The following is a 19949-nucleotide window of genomic DNA, read 5'->3' as shown; positions in this document are numbered from 1 at the left end:
ATAACCATGATATTTAATATTGGGGCCTGTTTTTATTTAGTTTCTACTCAATTTAGCACCCTCATCTATACCCAAAAAATCATCGGATTAAAACATGCATGTTGCTATAAGAGCTTTAGATAATTTGGATTTTGTTTCTTAAGAGAATGGAAGCAAAAAACAAAGGAAAAGAAGGGGCAACTTAGAAACTTAGATAACACTTAACACTTAACTATATTGGTTTTTACAATGTGCAAATTGATGAGCTTAGATAATCCCCTTACAAACCATATACGGTGTACTTGTTTTTTTGGATAAAACATAGGTCTTTTTCCTTATTGCTTTTCCATGGAAAATATTCGAAAAACAGCTTAGAAATTGCACCGGCTGAGAAAAAGGTGAAAATCGCGGAAAATATTTGGTAGCCGTTTTTATTAAAAATACAGTATTAATCTTAAATATAGTACTTTATGTAAATATTCTCCTGTTTTTTTTACCAACATCCTCGTAGAAATGCACAGCTTAGCTCATCCAAATTTTTCGCATGGAGTTGTGGTTATATGGTAAGGTAAGATAAACTCCTCACACCCGGATTTTTCAATTTCTATTAAGATAATAACGATATCTACATCACACAGCGGTCCAACGCTAGCGAAATATAAAGCGATAGAATTACAGAAATGTGAACACTCGATCGGCTCCACTAAAAGGAAATTTACCTGTCAGAATCCCAATTTGTGACCTCAAATAATAAGAAAATTCTGTACATAACACTTAAAATTACACAACTTTGGAACAAAAGACCAACTCTTTACATAGACACTGACCTTTCAACTTTATAAATTATGGCATCACTCATTCTTAACGAAACTGACTTGTACAATGTGCAGGGAAGGAGGATTGCAATTAATAATAAAAGGAAACCAAATGAAATGAATACATATTTCATTTCAGACTCGAGAACTTACTACCTCCAAAACGCACCACACGCTAAGAATTTGGAAGGCAGTAGCCTCACATGACTATCTCCGGATTCAGAATGCTTGTTTTGATTTCCTTGTGGGGCAAAACCACACCACCATTGCTGTAAACTTCATCAGATACATGGACATCTTCTCCAAGGATAGTCATATTCTCCACACGTGCCCATTGACCAACAGTTGAATGCCATCCGATGATGCTGCTGGATATGCAAGCATGCTTCTTAATCCGAACTCCTCGCATTACAGTGCAGCATGAAAGCCTGACACCTGACTCAATAGTACAGCCAGGACCAATTGCAACATCAGGTCCAATGAGACATCCCTCGCCAATTTTAGCTGTCTCATGCACAATCACATTCCCCAAAATGTGAGGGCCACTGGCCAACTTGGAAGAAGTCTTCTTCCTCAATGAGTCCAGGTAGAGTCTCAGGCCTGTGATATAGTCCCTTGGCTGTCCAATGTCCATCCAGAATCCAGGCAGAACCATTGCATATAGCTTTTTGTTTGCTGCAATCTTTGGAAACACCTCTTTCTCAATAGAAGTGGGTCTCAGTTCAATATGATCCAAAACTGAGGGGTTCAATAGGTAGATCCCAGCATTGATTTTGTTGCCAACAAACAACTTGGGTTTCTCCACAAATTTCTCAACCTGCCCGGTAGTCTCTTCCATAACAACTACACCATATTTTGATGGCTCATCAACCTGCACAAGTAGTTGAAAAAATTATCGAATACTATAATTTGCAATGGATTATTATTTTATTTTTATTTCGTTAACTACCTTTGTCACCATTATGGAAGCTTCTCCTCCATGAGATTTGTGGAATTTTATCATTTCTTTAAGTGGATACTCGCTGATAACATCGCTGTTGAGAACGAAAAATGGCTCACCAGAGCCATCAATCAGCTTATCTCTGGCAAGAGCCAAGGGACCTGCAGTCCCCAATGGTTCAGTCTCTTGAGAGCAAGTGATTTTGATGTCAAGCTTTTCCTCAAAGTCCTTCAAGAAATTCAACATCACCTGCAAGAGGAAGTGTTAACAAATTCAAAATAAAGAAACTTTGTTTACACAAATCTCTTGAGAATGACTAACACGGTTAGGTAAAGAGAGGCACAATCCATACCTCTGGTTGGTAATTGATAGCCAGCACCACTTCAGTAACTCCAATGTCCTTAAGAGCCTCTATCTGCAAAAAAAAAACTAAAAGTTAAATTACATGACATGATAGTCTATTAAGCTATATTAAGAGACATATACAAAAATAAAAATAAAACACACACAAATGTTTAAGTCATGTGCCCGCATATAGTCACAGACGGCGATGGGATGGTGAATGGAACAAAATATAACAAAAGCAGAAGAGACTGTTAATATTAAATTAAATTTTAAAATACCTTGTAATGCAAGCAAGAACAATTTACCCAGGTATTATAGAAATGTGACATATGGGCTATTAAAGAAGAAGACATATCTCTAATATACCCAGGTAGCATAGCAGTCGTAAGACTTCAAGAAAAGAGGCATCAAAAGCCTTACCTGATGCAGAATCATGGGCTTGTTAGCAAAATCAACAAGAGGCTTGGGAACACTAAGTGTCAATGGCCTCAACCTTGTTCCAAACCCTCCAACCAGAATCAATGCCTTCATTCTGATGTGTCCTTTGCTTTTGCAGGAAAATTAAATATATTGGAGCAGTGCAAAAAAGGCTAGCTGAGAACAGAAAATAAGATATGAGAAAACGTACTCTCCACTGTCCTATATATATGCATGACAGGAACAAAATAACTTGCAAGGAACTCTTAAGTTACGTTTTCATAAATAAAACAACCAGCAAATAATCTGCACCTGAGCTGACAAGTGTACAGAGGATGTGACACGGATGCAGCTAGAGTCTATTAACTAATCTTAAGATACAAGGCCCTAAAAACTTAACTTTTATCCAAAAGAAGCAAAGAATATGATCATACTGTGTGTTATTACAATAATTCAAAAGGCATAAAGCAGTCTTTCAATTAAGCTTAAGATACAAGACCTTAAAAACTTAACATTATCCAAAAGCAGCAAGATAAATGACCATACAGTGTGTCATTACAAGAATCATAGATGTAGGAACAGAAGTAAAAGCAAATTAAAAGGTTTAGATGTATATGAAAACAAAGACAAAATCCAGCTATGAAATGACTCTAGCTTTTAATGAGAACGACAAAAACGGTTAATCCTGCAAAAGCTTAATCCATTATTGGTATTATATTCAAACAAGGATCACGGTACGTGGCAAACCTTACTGCTTAACTTTGGAAAATAATCACTTTTCTTTTCAAAAAGCACTCACATAAAGCTAGTTTATCTAGAAAAAAAAATTGCATTTTTCTCCAAAACTAAGCTAATCCAATGCCGCACGCTGCTTCTGCTTTTCATTCAAGTATGAGACTTTTTCCTTCTTTCAATGCGATAAGATTTCCTATATAGCTTCCATAATAAAATAAAAATAATCTCTACTTAAGAAGCTTTCAAAGTAAAGTGCAATGCATTAACTCAACATTAGAGTGCCAAATAACTAGGTTTGGCTACTAAGGGAAGAAATCTTAAAAATTCACTAACTGCAAACAGGCCATCCTTCGCCACATTGATTAACCATATCAACAAGTTTTGCGATATAACAAAAGATTGAATCAATTTAGGTTACATATTCACGTGAACCATAATGGAGGTCGAGCTATGAGAATTGCTTCTACTAACATTGCCACGGAAAACCGGCTTTTCTATATAATTTTCCGGAATAAATTTCTCAAAAAGATAATTGTATTGAAAAAAAATACAAGTTCGAGTTATTCATCTAGCCGAAGCAACTTTGTTTCAATTTCTCTTTTAACTCCCACACGCCACCGACATATTTGAAAAACAAATCTCCGCGTTCGAAGGGAGTAGTGCTATTATCTTAACAATCCCCCATTCAATATTAAAAACCCTAATAGTGTCGGTAAAGTTTTCGGTTTCCTTATGCTACATTCCACTCACTAACCAGTGTGGTCAAACTCAACCCCATTAGGTTATAGCTGAAGTTAAAGGATCTCCTAATCCTAGATCCATTGGTTCTAACCTAAAAAACCAACTTTATATATCTCAACATTACTACATCCTATTTCAAATAATTTCCACCAAAAAGCTTGAATTAAAAGCAAACACAAAATTACAAAATAGAGAAACAAATCAAAAAAACACAAACAAAGATATAAAGGCAATCAGATCTAATCACTAGCACGTAATTTGGTTGAAGCAATAACACAAACACCTTGTGAACATTATAAAAATAATTGAGAATAAGTAATAGCACGTAATGTAGATTAATTAATTAAGCTAAAAGAGTTAAAAAGAAACCTGAAGAATTGAGGGTTTGACGAATGAGAAAGCACCCTAACTCGAACGAGTCAAGAAGACGAGTTAGAGTGAGGTGTATAGAGAACAAGAACAAAAACTGGAATGGTGAAACTGAATGAGGTGTTACGATTGTATTGGTCAGTATTCGTCATCTTCTTCATTATATATACGCGCCATCCATAAATAACTTCCAATTGAATTAGAATAACTATATCTTTCTTAATTTATTATTTAAATAATTGAATTTCCTTTTTAAGTCTTCAAGTAACATTGAATATGCCTTGTTTATTGGACTATCGTCGGTGGTTTCTGCTTTTGCGTCATTGCTAGCCTCGGAATTGTGGGTTGGCTACTTTACTTCTCATGATTAATTAATAATTGTTCTCTTATGAATCAAACTCGATTCTTTTGAATTATTCATCTTTTAGTAAAAATAAAAGATCAAATAAAAAACTAAAAAATATTGTCATTATGTATATGATATAGAGCATGTTTGTTATAGTTTTTTAAGAAAAGATTATTTGAAAAAAAAAACATTTGTAAGAGTATTGAATTTGTTTGTTACAGCTTTTTAAAAAAATTAGAATCTAAAAAAAAAAAATCTAAAAACAGCTTTAAATTAGATTTTTTTAGAATAAGAGAAAATATGGATCAAAATATTAAATTAAATTTGTAACAAAAAATCGCTTTTATATCTTTAAAAAAAATCGCTTTTATATAGATATATCCAAACAAACTAAATTATATAAAAGAAAATGATTTTTATTAGGATAAACAAACGGAAAATAGATTTTAATTTTTCATAAAATCTCTATAAAATAATCTATAAATTATTTTATGACAAAATCACTTTTATCCGTAATAAACAGGCTCATAATCCGCTTAAATTGATTTATTTTTTAGTTTAAGTAAAACAATTTATGCAAATAAATAAATTTTTATGTATTATTTATAAAATTATTAAGGTTGTTTATAAAAAAAACAACTTATAAAATATAATTTTCGGTAGTGAGTATTTATGAATTTACATATAGACTTATTTATTTGATAATCTATTTTTTATAAGCTCAAAAATATGACATTCCAAACAGTTTGAAAGTCAAATTAAAAATTTTATATTTTCTCTTTTTCTTCGAGATATGTTTAGATATTCTCTTATTTAATTTATGAGAGTTTTTTTGGACAAAAAACAAAATGACCATCGAAAAACAATAGAAAAACGAGTTCATAGTTATTACATGTTTCACAATTATCTATGTACCTAAAATAATTAGACTAACTTTTTCATACCATATCAATTAAATTCAAATAGGAAAATATTAACTAATATCCCCGGAACATTATGTAAGGAATTATGAAAAGAAATATTTTTTTAAAAATTGTGTATTTTACTTTTTGAAATTTGAAAAAGTATTATTTTTAATGTTAATTTTGTCATTTCTTTCTATTTTTAGTTGTTTAATAACTAATGCCCAGAGATACAAGTTAACCTGAACCATTCAAATAATATATGATTATTGAATTATTGCAATTTGGTAGATCATTCAGACGGAGAAAATGGACTTGATACATTATTTCACATTACTTTATGCCAACAAACTACAAAAGAAATCTGTGGGTTTAATAAGAATTAAAATTATAATAGCAAGGCTTTGTAAACAAAAAAAGATATTGGTCAGCTGAGCTAAGAATATTCTTTTACCTTTGTGTTTACACTTTAGATTGCAGTCAAAGCCATCAGCGGTTGATATATTTAAATGCATGTACTAGTATTAACCAAACTACACGTTGACTTTTGGCTTTTCCTTTGACTGAATAGCAAGTCACTAGCCTGATCATTCTGCTGCATAATGTATGCATGCATGCATGTAATAATCCAATATAAGCTTGTATAATGATATGGTATTAGCTAGTATTTTTCAACTTAATTTGTAATCTGAAATTCAATATGATCTTTGTCTTGTGAATGCAGTAGCCTCAACTTTTGTGATATAGTTTTAGTTTTTTATATTTTTAAAACAACAAAGCAGCATTTCAATTAAAAGATGAGTACAAAGGGATACTTAACCCGAAAACACAACACCAAAACAAAGATTAATTTTTATAGTTGTGCATAATTATTATATTTGATTTATTAAAAACATACGCAATGGTGATAAGGTGGAAATAAATAAATGTGAGATAATTAAATTTTGGTTACACAATGTGAGAATGTAAAAAGGAATCTTTTAATTTCAATTTGAACCTTTAAACTTGAAATTTCAAGATTTTCATTGTACATGACAAATGCATTGGATATTTAACATCCTAATCCTAACTGTGAAGCTTAATTTGAGTGGACAAACAATTCCTACAAGCTCTCCACAAAATATAATATTATTAGACTTAGCTTAACTAACCTTCAGTTAGTTGGGATTCAGTTATTAAACAACTAACTACCTTGTAACTGTCCAAAACTGAATTCATAACAATTTTGGCAGCTAATAGAAAACTAGTAAGAAACAAAATTTAAATCATCTTGAGTTCAAGAGTCTCTCTCAAACTCTCTCTATGAAGGATCAAAACTCTATAGTTTAAGAAATCTAGTAAGGATCGATCATATTTGTTGTTTTTTACTTTCGTTTCTTTAATCTTCTATTACTAGTTGTTGATCTACCAGTAATGATATATACATGAAATTATTGGTTAAAATAATTCTATCTAGTAAGGATCGATCGTATTTGTTGTTTTTAACTTTCGTTTATTTAATCTTCTATTACTAGTTGTTGCTCTACCAGTAATGATATATACGTGAAATTATTGGTTAAAATAATTCTTTCTCAACAACCAAACTGTTTTTCTTTTTTGGAAAAATTACACATATGTTGCTTTAAGTTTAACCTTTGTTTATAGGTCATTTAAGTTTTATTTGCCTCTAAGTTATCTTCTTGTTTTATTGTAGTCTTTTATATTATATTTTGTGATTATGCGAACAACGAGCTTTGTTGCACAATTAGAGATTAATAACATTCAAGTATCCATTCATCATGTCTCACACTGGGATAAATAATGACTCAGTGTTTTAAGTTCCTAGATTTTAACCATTCTTGCAAAACGAAGACATTGCTGCGAACAATAAGATGCATTGGTTTTAAAGTTTTTGAATTTGAGAATTTAAATTTAAATAAGAAGAAGTGAAAGGAGAAATGATATCAACATATAAAAGTATAATGTAACATTAAAAACCAATTTTAAAAAATGTAAATTTAAAGGACGTATTCGAAAAACTTTAAGGGCAACAGATGTAATTTTGCCTTCTTTTTATAGGAAATCAAATAACTATCTTATCACACCTTATTTTATATGTATAATATTAACGTTTTATAAGATTACAGTATATTTTTTATTTTGATAATCCTCACGGTATTTGTTCTGCATTTAGATATTTGCAAAGTCGTAAGTAAAGAAATACAATAATGTAGACAATCTGACTTATACCTAAACAATGAAGGGTCTCCCTGGTTGATAAACATAGTATGCGGTTGCAAATTTTTTAACCTCTCCCAAACCCAAATTTGTACCAAGTCAAAGGGTGAGTGAAGAGTAACCTCCATAGGACATCTATCACCACCAACTTGATATTTTGACAAACCAACTATTGTTTTCTTAAACAAACTTAAATCTTTGTATATGCTAGCCAATTTTTTTGGTGCTAATGCAACAATGTTCCCTCTAGCAAGATGAATAGGCGCAATAGGAAACAAAAAACTTTTCACCAAATCTTTGTGAGGGAAAACAAAAATTGACAACCAAGTAGTAAGGAATGCTTCATGTTCAATTTCACTAACTTTATCAATGAAAATACTCATCTCTATTGATGTTCTAACCTTACCTTGTTTACTCTTATAAAGTTCTTGTCTTGCGATGATGAGCATCTCTTCAATCTCTTTCGAAAAGGTGACATCTTCAATGAGAAACTATGATGTGTATACAGTCATATGACAATTTGAAGACCAACAACAAATTTATTGGCGGCTTACGTGAGTTGTTTGACAAAATAATATAGTCATATTATTTTAAGATTTCGTTTATTTCTTTTGGAGAAATTTTAAGTTTTTTTTTTGTTTGTTAAAAAGCCAAAAAATATATATAAATAAAACTTAGAGGAGGATATCAAGTTAAGGATAGATCGTGTCTATCAAGAAATCATAATTAACGACAAGTCTCATAATACAACAAATCAAAAAGAAAAAGAAAATTCAAAAGCCAATAAATGATACTCCAAGGTGGAATAATCTAAACAAACAATCAGACAGACTAAAGTATCTCTAATGGCGAGTCTTTTACTTAACAATGATCTCAACCTATTAAAGACCCCCAATGAAGAAAGAAAAAAATGGATACATATTAGTTACCGATAACTATATAAGGATTACCTTTTTTCTCAGCAACTAGCGGGACCGACGATCAAATTAGAATAAAATAATATATAAAAGTTGACTGCACTATCTCAAACTCATGTGATTCTTGCTCTTTTTAATTTCTTTTTATTTATTTTTTAAAATACACATATTAAAGTACATAATTAGTAGACCTATTTAAGATTGTAGCCTAAATTTGTTTTAATTACATGCTAATGGTGACACGATGCATGCTGCATGAATGCCCGACTAAAGTCGTAACACTCTGATAAGGTTGCCAATATTGCATATCTAATGTCATGGCTATGATAAAAACATGAAATACTATTACTAGATTGTGAGTATATTCCAAGGAATAAAGTACTTGTATTATCTACTTTTACGAATGTTATACATACTGCACGAAATAGGTTGTGAATCCACTATCGTACCATAATGGATTTGAAACAACTTACAGAGCATTCGAAACATCATAAACTCTTTAGGATACTTATAAAAATAGCTCAAATGAAGTTTATATGAAATGTTATGTTGTCCCCTCTTTTAAAATTATAAAATAACGTATACATACATGTTCCCATGAGCACAACTCAATTGACAGGAATAATGCATTGTTATATGTAGGGACTGAAGTTCGAACCACCCACTTACTCACCTTAAAATGGGGACCGTTGATACCCAAATTACCATTTTATTTGCTTGGTATTCATACTTCACTTTCTTTTCTAAGTGCCCCTCTCTCCCTTTTTATAAATATAATAAGGGCTAATTCTATATATATTAATAAGAAGATGAGGCCTACATCACCCCTTATGACTTGGCACCAATCAAATTGAGATATATGAAGTCAATTCTCAAAGTAAAACATGTGAGTCGATTTTAATCACAATGTAATTTTTACTTCTTTTGGTTTTTAGTTAATTATGGGTCCGTTTGTTTAAGATTTTTCTAGAAATAATCTATCTTTTTTTTATAAAAGAGAATCACCTTTTCATTTTTAAGTGTTTGTTTTTAATTTTTAGAAAAATCGTTTTATAAAAAATAAAAAATAAATAAAAAAAAAATCTATTTTGACTCTAGAATGAAAACCTCTTAGGATTAGATTTTCAAAAAAATCTATTTTGTTTTAAAAAATAAGGAGGTAACATATGAAGTGGTGTCTCTAAAAAAAAATAAAAAATGAAGTGGTGGTAAACAAATACAAATAGATATCCTCGTGAGCTTAACTTAGTTGGTATGGACAATTCATAAAATATGCAAGGTCTGAGGTTTGAACCCCAGCCGCCACCAAAAAACAAATACAAATAGTTTCGTTTTTTTCTTTTTATTTTTTTTATTTTATAAAATTTCTAAAAAAATATATGAAATTTTTCTAGCACAATATTTATTTTTAAAAGTTAAAACGAACTCACCTATGGTGTTCAATTTCGATCCATTTGAACACCTCATACATAGAATTCCGATTCATGGCTCAACAACTAATACACAACTAGTAGTTATGCATAAATATATGAATCAGTGTCATCCGAGTTAAGAGAATAATCTTTATAGTTGCGCATAATTATATCTATCTGGTTTTTTAAAACCACCCCCGATGGTGATAAGTTGGACATAAATAAGTATATGAGAAAATTAAACTTTGGTTACACAATGTGAAAAGGGATCTTCTGATTTCATTTTGAATAAGAAAATATTCCTCTAAGATTCTGTAACTAACTTCATTCAATAAGAAACAGAATTGAACTCATCTTGAGTTCAAGAACCTCTCTGAAACTCTATATGAAAGATAAAAAAACTATAGTTTACGAAATCTAGTAAGGCGGGAATTAAACGAGCTAACTGGGCTCGAGGACTTGTCAAATCATATCAGAATTCAAACCTAAGAAAACAATGAGTTGCAAATGTTTCTGATACGACTCAATTCGAGTACGGATCACACTCCAGAATTTAGAGAAAGAAAATTCATTATATTTTTCATTGATTCTCATAATAAGGCATACAATACTTATATAGACTTGTGCATACTCACAATAAAATAAGTGCACCCTAACATACTCAATATTATCCCCTAACAAGATATATTTTAGATCCTTCTAGATTAAGGTGAGTCATAATAACTTCTAGAACTAACCGAGTCATCACATTAGTACTCATTATTCTAAGTATCCTATCATTACCGACCCCTTCAAGATCAACCTTGTCCTCAATGACTTGAGATTGAAGATTGAGGCCAATGAATTAGTGAGGGCCAAAAGGATCTTACTACACCTAACAAGTGGAATGACTATGTTGCCATTTAGTAGTGACTCATTAGTTCTAGAAGATTGGTGACTCACTAGTTTGTTAGGAAGGATCTAGAATAACTTTGCATATATAATATCTTGTATTTCCTCTATTACAATCATCAATGAAATTAATCAAATCTCTTCTTTATCTCTAAATTTTAAGAAGTGTGATCCCTACTCGAATTGGGTCGTATCAGTTTCTGGCCAGAATTTACGATGCAAATTAGATCCTCTCGATTTTATGGTGCAGCCGTTTGTAGACCTTTAAATTAAGAGAGAAATTTCTAATCTAACTATCTACAACCGACTTCGTCATAAAACCAGCAGCGCAGATGTAGACATCTGAGATCCTTAAGAATTAAGATCATATATATTGTACTTCTAGCATTTCTTTAGTCCTAAGCCCTAGCAAACATGCAGTGCAACATTGAGAATGATTCTGCATTAGTAAATGATAAATATATGAAATCAAAGCAATTGCAAAACCTTAAATCCTGTTTTCCATCAGTACTACATTTCATTTAGTAAATTAAGGTAAATATAATTCTACAAACTATTAAGAACCTAAGTTCTTCCACAAACATGCACAATCAGTCACAATTCATAAGTATAAACAAAAGTCATAAAAACTTTACTCTTTCATTAGTAACCTACATACATCCAAAGAAACATACTACTTCTACACTGCCTTTGTAGAGGCAACACTAATGATATACTCAATCTCCTCAGACACTTCTTTCATTGAAGGTCGATTCTGTCGTTTCTCCTCCAAACAACCCAATGCCAAAAAAGCCACAGCCTTCATAGTATCAAGCTCTATATTACTAGCTCCATTTTTCAAAACAGGATCAATAACATCAATCAACTTCTCTTCATCCACCATCCTCTGCACATAAATTGCCAAATTCACATCATCTGAAGCCCTGTTGAAATCTATCGCCTTCTGAGACGTCAAAAGCTCAAGCAACACAACCCCGAAACTATAAACGTCACTCTTATCGGTCAATTGGTAGTTTCTATAATATTCAGGATCAAGGTACCCAAGTGTCCCTTGAGCACAAGTTGAGATATGACTCATATCCGTTTGAGCCAACCGTGATAACCCGAAATCTGAAACCTTAGCATTCATCTTGAAGTCCAAAAGAATGTTACTTGACTTAACATCTCTATGGTAAATTGGCGGCACTGCCATGAAGTGAAGGTATGCAAGTCCTTCAGCAGTGTCACGAGCAACGTGAAGGCGATGGTTCCAATTAAGTGAAGCACGACCCTTTGGCATTTGACCTGTATTAGATATAAAGTTGGTTAATATTTAGTTAAATTAGTTATCATTATTATTTTCTTTAATTCTAAATGGACTCGTATGCATAATTAACATGATCTTTTACGTTTTTTATTAATAAATCAATCAAGTTATCAATAAATGAATATTAAATAATCACCTGTTAAATGATCCATAAGTGTTCCATTTTCTATGAACTCATAAACCAAAATTGGCTGCTCCAATTCCACGCAGCAACCGAGTAATCCAACGAGGTTTCTGTGGTTAACTTGGCATAAAATGCGAACTTCGTTTAGGACTTGGTCAGTGCCTTTTGCATTTCCAATTTTAGCACATTTAACGGCTATGGCGGTGCCATCTTGAAGAAAGCCTTTGTAGACTTCACCATAACCACCAATGCCGAGGAGGCGATCGGCTGAGAAGTCGTTTGTGGCTTTCTTGATCTCTTTGCCGGTGAAAAGTTTGGCTGCTCTGCCACCACCACTTGCGTTTAAAATTCCTTCGCGCTCTTTGGCTAGGCGTTGTTGTGCTTCTAATATGCGTTTGTGACGTTTGTAGAGAAGAAACGCAATTGCTGCTAGGATTAGTGCAGCTCCAACTCCACATGTTATACCTGAATATAGTTGTTGCCATCAAATTAAGAGTGAATGTGCAAAAGAATGAATATGAGAGCTCCTATAGTTCTATATTTCTTGTTTAAATTTTATTTCAAGATCTTATTCTTTCACTATATTTTCTTTTACAATGTTTGAAAATGGAAATTAAAAATGTTTTAGAAAGTGAACAAGTCCAAGTTTCAGATGAATACCATTAAGATAAATATGAAGTTCAAATTTCTTTTATTCATTTACAAAATTTCATTTTTATGTACTCTGTAGTTTAACGAGTTTCTTCAAGTTTTTATTTAACTATGGACGAATTGACAAACACCACTTAAAACTGACATACACAATTGCAAAGTTCCGAGTTCAAACTCAAATAAAAATGTATAATCTAATGATATCAATATCGTTAGTTGGGGTAGATCTTATATATAGTTCATGCACGTCTTAATTATGTAACTTATTAGTCAACAAAAATTATGTAATTTATTTTAAACTTTTTCTTTTTCAACTTTCACAAGAAAGGAAAACGCGTGGTATGTTGGTTGAGATCCGTATTGGGCTATTTATATTTGAAATGGCTTATTCCTTCCAAAATAAAATCAACTTGTGAACAAAATAAGGAAGTCAACGTCTTTGACAATGTGACAGCTACAGAGAGCTCGCATGCACAAGTATTGCAATTTTTCAATCAATTTTTCCTTGAATATTTTATTGATCTTATTTGAACAACTAATTTGGTGACAACTTATTTGACAATCATATTTTACAAAGAAAAAAGTGGTATTGGCACGAAAACCATAACAATAGAGAGATAAAGTAAAAAGTAATGTGAATATAAGAGAGAAAGTTGTTGCAAAAGTTGTCACTAAATGAATGTTCAAATATCATTTCTCTATTTTATTTTATACATATATCCTTGGTTGGTGATCTTATGCAATTTTTCAAACTAAATGGACCCTATATCTTATTCTTAAATACTTTCTCCTGTCTAGACTATAAAAAACAAATAATCATTGATTAGCATTCTAACATATAAATAATTTAATCTAATTATATTTTACAATGTCATTTAAACTAATCAATTAAAATTTATATCTTCTTTAAAAAAGGGTTAATGGTGTTTTACCCCCTGTAATTTTTTTTTTTTTAGAATACCCCCTAATAGGTCATAAAAAAACGACTTTATTTTTTTTTCCAGAATTTTTTCGTTTTTTTATGACCTATTAGGGGGGTATTCCAAAAAAAAAAAAATTACAGGGGGTAAATCAAAAAAAATATTTTACAGGAGGAAAAATAAAAAATGACATATATTACAGGGGTAAAGCACCATTAACCCTTAAAAAAAATTAAGATATCTTTTTTTTTTTTGAAAATTCAGTATTCGATCCAAGGAATGACTAATCTGAGGGGACCAATCCCACCGTCTACTTACATGGGCTCCGTTTTAAACCAGAACAAAGCTCTATATATCCACCGAAATTAGCACTAGAGGGAATCGAATCTAATTAGTTTTTATAAACATCTCCTAATAATAATGAAAAGTTTAGGTATGTTAAGTTATAGGGATTCATTTAAAAATACAAATCCATAAAATAATAATAATGCAAAAACATCTGAGATACCACCTTCAATACATACATTAATGTGTTTATACTATAATATAGTAATATATTCATATTATTCAACTCTAAAAATAGAAAGGAGGAAAAAAGAGTTTTGAAAAGTAAGTACCATACCTGCTATTATGGCTGTCTTATGACTTGATTTACACCCATCTGGATTAAAGCAAGTAATTTCTGCATCAAAAGTCAAACCAAAACTCCAAATTAGTCAAAGATCCAGAAGAAGAAAAAATGGGATCATAATCCTCTACAACTCACTTTTAGCACACACCCCTTGAATAGGGTCCCACACAAGATCTCCATTACAGAAACACCTCTTGATCCCATTATTAGGTGATGAACTATCAACCCCACAAGTCGACGTGGCGGCATCACAATCATTCTGAGACGTGCACACAGTTTCCCTAGGTGACATCCACTGAATCTCCAAACCCGGTCTAGACCACCGGTTCACCGCAAGACCGGAGTCAAGGTTAACAAAACTCGAATAAGCACTACAACCAGAACTCCTAACACGAATCTGGTAAGAGTTACTCGAACCACCGGTTCGGTAAGTGCAACAAAGCGGACCGGTCTGACACGTAGGCACGGTGGCGTTGATGTAAGCATGACAAGCACTAGCGGCGGAGCAGTTAAGCGGAGACCGAAGAAGGTCGCGTGTGCAGTTGAGGTACACGATGGTATTGGAGCTAGTGATGTTGAACGGAAGAGTGTTGTTGAGTATGATACCTTCATATATTTTATCTGTGGTGGTGCATGTGTTAGGGATGAGTGGTGCTGGTTGTATTACGAAGCGTTGGGTTTGAGGGTTTATGGATTGGATTGGGTAGGAGTTGTTTACTGTGGTGAAAACTAATGTTCCGGTGGAGGTGCAGTTTATTTTGTATGATTGGTCACCGCAGGTTGGGGTGGTGCTGAGCGGGAAAGGGACGGTGGTGTTGCCGCAGGGTGGACATGGTGTGGCGGAGAAGACATGGGTGGTGCATGTTAGCAGGAGGAGTGTCGATGTTACAAGGAGGAAGCTCGTTGTCTTCATAGTCAAACTAATGTATGTGCAAATTTAGAAGATCAATGTTGGTGATGTTACTTTATATATAGTAGTTGTATAATAGTGTGATCTTGCTTTGAGATTGCAATAGACTAACTTTTATATGACATTTTGTTCTTATCGTTGCTGTTTTTTCCATCAATTATTGTTGTTAGTTTAGTACAATAAGATGTGACCAACAAATTCCTTTATGGGCGGCTTACGTGAGTTGTTGTTTGACAAAAGTCAAAACTATATTATTTTGAGTATTTTTTTTTTTTGTCAAGGAGCCAATAAATATATATTAATAAAAAAAAAAAGCGGATGAGATAAGTTAATCACAAGATGCGTCTAATAAAGAATCATGACAAAGTTTTGTAATACAACAAATCTATCTATAATACAGGAAACGATGTTACAAGGTAGAATAACATAAAAATAAAAATAAAAACAGATAGGTTAGTCCTTCGGACATTAAAAACGAAGGAAAGAATTAGGCATATACATCTTAAGTGACCATCATGAATGGAAATTTCACTTTGTCAACCATATGAGCGCAACTTACTTTTTGTTTTGAAAGATCCAAAGACTACACACCTTCCATATAACCCATAAACTAGCCAACCAAATTATTTGAGGACAAGTTTGAATATCATTCATGAAAAGATGGGCACCACAAAACTAAAGAGCATGCATACCAATATCATAAGGAAGCCCGATATATATCCCCGACCATTATTAAATATAAAGCCAGGCATTTTAAAGAAAGTGCAATCCAAGAATAGATGATTAACAGATTCCTCCTCCCCACAACCACCTGGGCATAATAGCGACCTTAGATGTATAACTCCACGTCGAGCCAAGTTACCCTTAGTTGGAAGTCTTTTATTCAACTATCTCCACGTAAAAAGAGACACTTTGAGAGGCACGATTTTATTCCAAATAATGTATGTGAAAGGCGCTTGAACTTGCTGATGATCAGAAGTCAAGATATGTAAACTCCTTTTATTGAATAACCTAGGATTTGATCAAGTTTCAAAAACCAAGTATCTGCAATCTAAACTTAAAAAACAATATTATCTAACAAAGAACAACACTCCACAATCAGTTTCTCCTCCATCTCCATCCTGCACCCTCAACACCCCAACCTAATCTTCTTATCTCAACAACTGAAATGTTAGTATCGACATAAAGATAAAAAAAAAAAAGCCTACAAAATCAATCTCGTAAAAGTCCTTCTTCTTGTCAAGGATTATTCTTGTAAGGGATTTATTTTCACCATTACCCAAGTGACGTTCCATACCAGCCGCCCTCTTGCACACCTACATCCTCTCTAACTAACACCACATAAATATTTCTACCAACCAAACACCTTTTAGCCGCCCCCCGATTTCGACTGCCCTCTACCCCATATTTGACCGCACCACAATTCCAACAATGGCCTATTAAATTCTCTAATTTTCTGAACCCATAAACCTCTTAAATCCTTCTCAAAATAAATCTTACGGCCCCAGTGGATCCAATTGATTTTGTGAGCATCCGCACCCCACCCCCTCAAAAAGAAAGATTTAAAAATAAATTCTATTTAAGAAAAGAATACATGTAGGAGCCATGAAAAAGAAAACAAAATAAATCAGAAGCGACAAGACATATTTGATCAAGAAAAGTCGACAACCCATATACAAATTTTCGCTCATCCGCCCACATATTCTTTTGTGAATGCTTTCAAACAAAGGAATCCAAAAAGATAAGCAGGGTGAGTTACCACTATTAAAAAGACTCAAATAGATAAACGACACCCGAACAACTTTACGATTCAAAACTACTACAGCTTCTAACAACCAAGACTCTTCCACATTAACACAGACGAAAAGGCTCTTATGAAAATTCGCTTTAAGCCTGAAATGATTTCAAAGATGATCAAATAATTTGCCTTAAAGCTTTAATATTATCTTAGTTTTTCTCGTCTAGAAGCAGCTAAGCATGGCAATGGGGCGGAATGGGACGAGTTTTACCTTCCCCGTTCCCATACCCTACTTCCATATTCTTACCTGTTACCCTACCCATACCCAACGGGGATTGGAAATCGAATCTCATCCTCGTCCCAGACGGGTTCAGATATCTCCGCCCCACCCCCACAGTGGATAATTTTTTTAATAAATATAAAAGTATTTTTCAACCCCGAGCGCAATGTTGTAATGCATTATTCAACAAAGAGATGATATTGTGGTGATTGAGAAAAGAGAGACATGTAATAAGTGAGTGTCATATGAAAGACTACAACTCTGACTATATGAGTGAAATGATTAAGGGTTTGGGTTTCTATTTATATAAAAGGGGTAGTAAATTGATTTCCTACATTCGAGACGGATTTGGGTATGGGTTCGGGGTGGGTACCTATATCCCCGTACCCGTCCCGTACCCGTGTTTTGAAATCAGAAAAAAGCCAAACTCATACCCAAACCAGTAAAAGCGGGGAAACCCGTCAAATTGGATTTAGTTCGGACGGATACCCGCGGGTATGGATTTTGTTGTCAGACCAGCGTGTTATCGATAAATTGTAAATTAGAGTCTCAGAAGTTGAGTTTCGCCCGAACTCCATAACTATTAAAAATACCCGCATGCATTCATCACATTCTAACCTTTAACTACAATAAGGAACAAAAAAGGTGAAAGAGGATTGTCTTAGCGTAATCCCTTCTCCAAATGAAATTAATCAATGTGACTTCCATGCACTACAATGCAATTAATCAAACACAATATTGATTAATCAATGATAACTTTCTTTCTCAATGTAATTTTTGGTGCACACAATGGTTTTTTTTTTTTTTTTTTGAGAAAACACACAATGGTATCTAGCTAGTTTGGTTGTATAGATACTTAGGAATTTTTAGAGTAGCACTTGGGTGACATCGATGACATTAATCAATCACAATATCACAATATTTATAAAAGAGAGAGAAACACAAGCATTGTGACATTCACCAATGTCACCCAACAAATGCTATCTGAATTTTACTGTTTTCTTTTTTCTTTTCACGCGGAATTCTGGTTTGGTTTGACTATGTTCTGTTTAGTGCGCAATAAAAAGGTGGCAGGTAAGCTTTTCTCTTGGTAGGCGTTGACTTTTAAATTTTGTCTTGAAGCAACCAACGTAAAAGTACAATATTAAATTGTTTTAACTAATATTATTTTTAGTCTTTAAAATACACTAGACTATAAGTTATATTATGAATCTATAAATAACGTTATTGTTGATCACCAAAAAAAAAAATATAACGTTATTGTTTAATTAAAATATTTATGATTTTTTGTGAATTTTTAGATAAGTTTTTAAATATAATTTACTTTCGGTTAAATCTATTTGTAGTTAAAAACTTTGGACATGTCAAGCATTAGCAACATAGGATTATCATCAACTATTGGATTGAGAAATTATCAAATTCTAACGCACTAATCATCCTAGACCAATACGCAAAACAACGATGAGTAAAAGTATGATGTACTATTATCTAGTCACTTAAGTAACTCATCAGTTACCACTAGTAGTTTCTTTTTGCTTGGTACAATGTTGTTGGTATTAATTGTTTACTACAGTAGAAACTAGAGAGTAGAAACTGCCACCGCATGCAATATGTAATTTTTATGTGAAAGCGTGAAACCGAGTTAAGCTATTTGCGAAGAGTGGGGTTTAGCATAGAAAATGAAAGTTCGAAGGGGTTGACAAGAAATAAAAAATTGTAAGTAAAGATGTACTATAGTTGGAAAAAAAAAATTCCAAGCCGTAGACAAGATAAGAAGATAGTACAAGTTTGTTTTTGACCAAGCGCCGCCATTCATCTAGAAGATATACTATATGAAGCCTATTCTAGAATCATTTTGGACACTCAACAAACAATTCATCAGATTATAGTCATCTCTATTTATGCTTTCATTTTAAGAGAGATAATATAAAAAAAAATAAAAAATGTTTAACGCATTATCTACTTTATATGTATTTCTCTCATCAAATAAAATATTTAATTTATTTAGGTTTTATTTGAGAGTTTAGATGACAAGAGAAAGAGAGACTTTAAGGGAATAAGAGCAAGGAAAAATTGAGAAATATTTAAACAAAAATTGAGTGCTTCTGCAAAAGTGTTGCTATATATTACAACGAACAACGACGATAGAAAGAAACAAGTGGTTACAATTTTTTATTTGATATTAAAATAATATAATTATGGTTTGCAGTGAATGAAAATCATGGGTAACTTGTATTGATATCCGTCGATTTTCGTCGGTTTATTTCGTACTATACAATATTTTTATTTTTTTACAAATAATGATAAATGAATACTTATGATTAATAATACATATTTTTAACATTCACCCCTCCCCTTTTGCG

At 32.5% G+C, this 19949-nt stretch overlaps 1 protein-coding gene and 1 pseudogene across 2 annotated transcripts; both read right to left on the bottom strand.

Annotated features, from left to right (window-relative positions):
- Window positions 1-561: 561 nt before the first annotated feature.
- Window positions 562-4681, bottom strand: LOC11417966 (mannose-1-phosphate guanylyltransferase 1-like; annotated as a pseudogene). Its single transcript, XR_003010501.2, has 5 exons — window positions 4342-4681; window positions 2500-2673; window positions 2087-2149; window positions 1744-1983; window positions 562-1665 (listed from the first exon to the last, which is right to left on the bottom strand). The product of XR_003010501.2 is annotated as a mannose-1-phosphate guanylyltransferase 1-like (transcript).
- A 6822-nt stretch (window positions 4682-11503) lies between these two features.
- LOC11422592 (wall-associated receptor kinase-like 20) lies at window positions 11504-15714 on the bottom strand. The gene is made up of 4 exons (XM_003600712.4): window positions 14794-15714; window positions 14650-14709; window positions 12469-12921; window positions 11504-12310 (listed from the first exon to the last, which is right to left on the bottom strand). The coding sequence occupies exons 1-4, from the start codon at window positions 15569-15571 to the stop codon at window positions 11706-11708; spliced, it is 1896 nt and encodes a 631-aa protein (XP_003600760.1). The 5' UTR covers window positions 15572-15714; the 3' UTR covers window positions 11504-11705.
- Window positions 15715-19949: the final 4235 nt, after the last annotated feature.

This window comes from Medicago truncatula, chromosome 3, assembly GCF_003473485.1.
Source record: "Medicago truncatula cultivar Jemalong A17 chromosome 3, MtrunA17r5.0-ANR, whole genome shotgun sequence".
NCBI classification, from domain to species: Eukaryota; Viridiplantae; Streptophyta; class Magnoliopsida; order Fabales; family Fabaceae; genus Medicago; species Medicago truncatula.
Note: the sequence above shows the minus strand (reverse complement) of the source record. Positions and strands in the feature narration are given on the sequence as shown.

Bases quoted from the DNA above. Each gene is read 5' to 3' on its own strand.
- LOC11422592 (XM_003600712.4), bottom strand. From the start codon at position 15,571: ATGAAGACAACGAGCTTCCTCCTTGTAACATCGACACTCCTCCTGCTA. The intron at 14,710-14,793 runs GTGAGTTGTAGA...CTTTTGATGCAG, and splicing joins TCAAGGGGTGTGTGCTAAAA to AAATTACTTGCTTTAATCCA. The intron at 12,311-12,468 runs GTGATTATTTAA...TATCTAATACAG, and splicing joins ACTTATGGATCATTTAACAG to GTCAAATGCCAAAGGGTCGT.